The 4,175-nt window shown below is 43.1% G+C and overlaps 1 protein-coding gene across 3 annotated transcripts; it reads right to left on the bottom strand.

Moving 5' to 3' along the window:
• Positions 1-389: 389 nt before the first annotated feature.
• LOC147626641 (pentatricopeptide repeat-containing protein At3g02330, mitochondrial-like) lies at positions 390-3,862 on the bottom strand. 3 transcript variants are annotated; one of them, XM_086816710.1, is made up of 3 exons: positions 3,524-3,839; positions 3,266-3,395; positions 390-3,034 (listed from the first exon to the last, which is right to left on the bottom strand). In XM_086816710.1, the coding sequence occupies exons 1-3, from the start codon at positions 3,545-3,547 to the stop codon at positions 1,071-1,073; spliced, it is 2,118 nt and encodes a 705-aa protein (XP_086672836.1). In that variant the 5' UTR covers positions 3,548-3,839; the 3' UTR covers positions 390-1,070. The 3 variants fall into 3 exon arrangements, with proteins under 3 accessions (XP_086672836.1, XP_086672835.1, XP_086672838.1); XM_086816709.1 differs by having other exon boundaries at positions 390-3,395; positions 3,524-3,862; XM_086816712.1 differs by lacking the exon at positions 3,266-3,395 and having other exon boundaries at positions 3,524-3,676.
• Between the last annotated feature and the right edge of the window lie 313 nt (positions 3,863-4,175).

The following is a 4,175-nucleotide window of genomic DNA, read 5'->3' as shown; positions in this document are numbered from 1 at the left end:
AAGCATATGTTCATTCATAGCATTCATAGTCTAAATCTATATTGGATCTATGACAATCATTGTAATTACTCATTCATTCAATAATATATAGTAGGAGTAAGTTACATAAAGAATCTCTCTCTTCTCCTTCTCTCTACTTCTCTATGTCATGAGCATGTGATTAACGTTAATCTTTATTGCTTTGCATTAATCATCATTTAGCACGCTTCCGCTTAGTCGTCATGTTACAGGCCTAGAAGAAGGTGAGAAAAGACCCAAGTGGGTGCTCACTTCAAGGGAGGTGGTCCTCAAATCTAGGGATAGAGTAATCAAGTTTATGAGTAACAGTTAGTGGCTAATGGAGATTTTTTTATTCCAAACGTCACTTTAGAAGGCGTTTTAAGAGACTATTTTTCATGAGCAATTTTATTTCCTTCAATAAGTCAATGCTGAAATCAGTTCTGTATCCTCTTCAAATTGTACAATTTTGAGTGTAGACCAAAAATGGGCACATAGTAGAGGCCATCTCTCTCTATAGCCTCTTCCATCTAAACTTGATGTGTGTGTATGTAACTTGAATAAGAAATATATATAGGTAATATCCATTTCACATTTCTAAACCCCATGCCTATTGCCTCAGGTATCATATTTAAAATGTGGTTATACATTGCAACACATGGCTACTGCATTGATCACTTCCTGAAGTAATAAATGCAGCTAGCGTCTTTGACTTTGATGATTTGCTCCTCTGATAGAAGTGCCAGAGTGAAATATATCTTTTATACAAAATGTAAGGGCGTTCTATTGGGCACATTCATTAAGACACAGAAGAGCAACTTCTCACTATGTCCACATAACACCTTTTTCTCTTAGTTGTTCTCTTGGGCGCATTGATTAAGGTATGACATATGGCATATCCTTGCTCCTGCATTTTGAGGGAAAGCTCTTCTACCGTAGCAGAAATAGTGTTGCTTTGGGAATGTTTTTCATCCCCAACCAAACAAACAAATGCATAAATCCCATCAACATCATCCTGTATTCATCCATGCTTGTTTCTTCACACTTATTGCCTGCTACTTCTTTGCATTCTCCTACATGCCAGCATCCGCATAGATGTTATACATACAAACATAGGCTGCATCTTCCTTTTCATCCAATTCCACTGCCTCTTCAAAGGCCTGCCTTCCAAGCTCCATATTGCCCCACTTTCGACAAGCACCCAACATAGTAAGCGACATCACAATATTGGGATGGAATGGTGTTTTCTTCATCATTGCTACCACCCTGTCTAATTGGCCTGCACGGCCAAGGAGATCAACCATGCAAGAGTGGTGTTCAAGAGTTGGAGTGATGCCATAGTCTTTACTCATGGCCTCAAAGTATGTCTGACCCTTATCTACCAGACCTGCATGACTGCAAGCATTAAGAATACTAAGAAATGTAACTGAATTTGGCTTAGTGCCTTCTCGTCGTATTCTGTCAAAGATACAGAGAACACTTGCAATTTCTCCCAGCTGGGCATATCCTGTGATCAGTGCATTCCATGAAACTATATCACGAACTGGAAGCTTGTCAAACAACTCCTGTGCTTTTGCCAACATTCCACATTTGGCATACATATCGATCACTGCATTGCCAAGCAGTTGGTTTGTTTTCAGCAACCCTTTTTGTTCGATGTCAGCATGTATTTCTCTGCCCTTCTCTATGGCTCCAATACTGCCACAGGCTTTCATGCTGCAAGCAAACGTGATAGCATTTGGAGAGATACCCTGGAGTTGCATCTGCTCAAAACAGTTCAGTGCTTCCTCTCCACAGTCGTGTTGCGCATATCCTGCAATCAGTGCATTCCATGAGACCACATTACGAACTAGAAGATTGTCAAATACTTCCTGTGCATTTACTAGCATGCCACATTTGGCATACATATCGATCAAGGCTGTGCCAACAACAAGATTTCTTTCCAACAACCCTTGTTTTTTAATTTCACCATGTATTTCTCTGCCCTTGTCTGTGGCTCCAATGCTGCCACAGGCTTTCAAGCTGCAAGCAAATGTGACAGAATCCGGAGAGACACCCTCAAGTTGCATCCGGTCAAAACAGTTCAGTGCTTCCTCGCCACACTCGTGTTGTACATATCCTGCAATCAGTGCAGTCCATGTGACTACATTTTGAACAGGAAGGACGTCAAACACTTCCTGAGCTTTTGCGAGTAAACCGCATTTGGCATACATATCTACCAATGCGTTGCCAACACATAGGCTTGTTTTCAACAAACCTTTTCTGGCAATCTCAGCATGAATTTTTCTGCCCTTGTCTAGGGCTCGAATGCTCCCACACGCTTTCAAACTGCAAGTGAATGTGTTAGCATCTGGAGAGACACCCTCAAGTAGCATCTGTTCAAAACACCTCAGTGCATCCTCGCCATGTCCATGTTGCGTGTAACCTGCAATCAATGCATTCCATGAGACCACATTATGAACGGGAAGCTTATCAAACACTTCCTGAGCTTTTGCTAGCATGCCGCATTTGGCATACATATCAACCAAAGCAGTGCCAACGACAAGATTGCTTTCCAGCAACCCTTTTCTTTCAATTTCAGCATGTATTTTCCTGCCCTTTTCTACTGCTCCAATGCTGCCACAGGCTTTCAAGGTGGAAGCAAAGGTGACAGCATTCGGAGGGACACCCTGGAGTTGCATTTGTTCAAAACAGTTGAGTGCCTCCTCGCCACGCTTGTGTTGTGCATATCCTGCAATCAATGCAGTCCATGACACTACACTACGAACTCGAAGCATGTCAAATACTTCCAGTGCTTTTGCCATTGAACCACATTTGGCATACATATCGACCAATGCATTGCCAACAACAAGATTGCTTTCCAACAACCCTTTTCTTTCAATGTCAACGTGTATTTCTCTGCCCTTGTCTGTGGCTCCAATGATGCCACAGGCTTTCAAGCTGCAAGAGATCGTGACAGCATCTGGAAAGACACCTTGGAATTGCATCTGTTTAAAACATTTCAGTGCTTCCTCACCACGCTCATGTTGCACATATCCTGCAATCAGTGCATTCCAAGAGACTACATCATGAATTGGAAGCTTGTCAAATACTTCTTGCGCTGTTGCTAGCATGCCACATTTGGCATACATATCAACCAAGGCAGTGCCAACTAAGAGGCTGCTTTCCAACAACCCCTTTCTGGCAGTCTGAGCATGTAAATAGCGGCCCGTCTCTGCATCTTGAAGCTTAGCACAAGTCTTTATTAAGGCAACAAAAGTAAACTCACTCAGATGTAGAGAATCCTCTTGCATTTTTTGGTACAGGGTGAGAGCATGCCGTGAATCACCACAATTGATGTAAGCATTGATTAAAGAATTCCAGAAACACTCACTCCTGGAGTCGCACATGCTTCCAGCCTGCACCAACATCCCACTTCTGAGCATGTAGGCATGCAAAAGGAAAGCAGAGGTGGATCGGCTGCTTTCTTTTTTGCACTTGTGCACAATTTCTAAAATGTTCTCAATGGAAGGCTTGGGAAGCATACCGTGTTACAGTGTAGGGAGAACATCCTCTAAGCTACGCATCTCCCAACCACCACCACCGCCACCATCCCCGCCACTGTCGATGTGGTGTCTGAGCTGTCCCAAGATTGCTTTGGGCAGCTCTTGGTCGAGTTCTCGAGCATGTCTTAAACCCTGCAACACCCAAACACCCACAGCGACTCCTCACTAGCTTTATGCTTGAAATCTGTGGACTTTGGGGTTGGGTGCTGTGGATACAGAGACAACAACAAGGCTCACCCTCGCAACGGGAGGGCTGCATAGCTCCCATGGCATCTAGTTATGCAGCAATGAGAAGAACTACAACGCAACGTAAGGTACCCTTTTTTAAGGTACCTTAGGATATAAACTAATGGAGAATTAACTAATATCCTAAGGTACCCTTTTTAAGGTACCTTAGGGACAGGTACATGGCCAAGTTTCCTTTAACATCTAAGGGATAGGGGTTACCTTAGATGGCCAAGTTTCCTTTAGCAGCTACTGCCTCCCTCGTCAAGCGTGACACTAGCACCTCATCCATTAATATCTACCCGTAGAGACTACCTAAACAAGATGACCTCTGATTGAGCAGGATCTCCAAGTCAGTTTTTACCCTCATAGAGGTTATGGAGAAAATTTCAATAACCAATGCCATTT

Source organism: Cibotium barometz, chromosome 22, assembly GCF_041138505.1.
Source record: "Cibotium barometz isolate CiBa-2024 chromosome 22, ASM4113850v1, whole genome shotgun sequence".
NCBI classification, from domain to species: Eukaryota; Viridiplantae; Streptophyta; class Polypodiopsida; order Cyatheales; family Cibotiaceae; genus Cibotium; species Cibotium barometz.
Note: the sequence above shows the minus strand (reverse complement) of the source record. Positions and strands in the feature narration are given on the sequence as shown.

Excerpts from the sequence above, each read along its gene's own strand:
- LOC147626641 (XM_086816709.1), bottom strand. The coding sequence starts at position 3,547 with ATGTTCTCCCTACACTGTAACACG. Across the intron at positions 3,396-3,523 it reads TCTCCCTACACTGTAACACG|GCTGGAAGCATGTGCGACTC; the intron begins GTATGCTTCCCA and ends ATGTTGGTGCAG.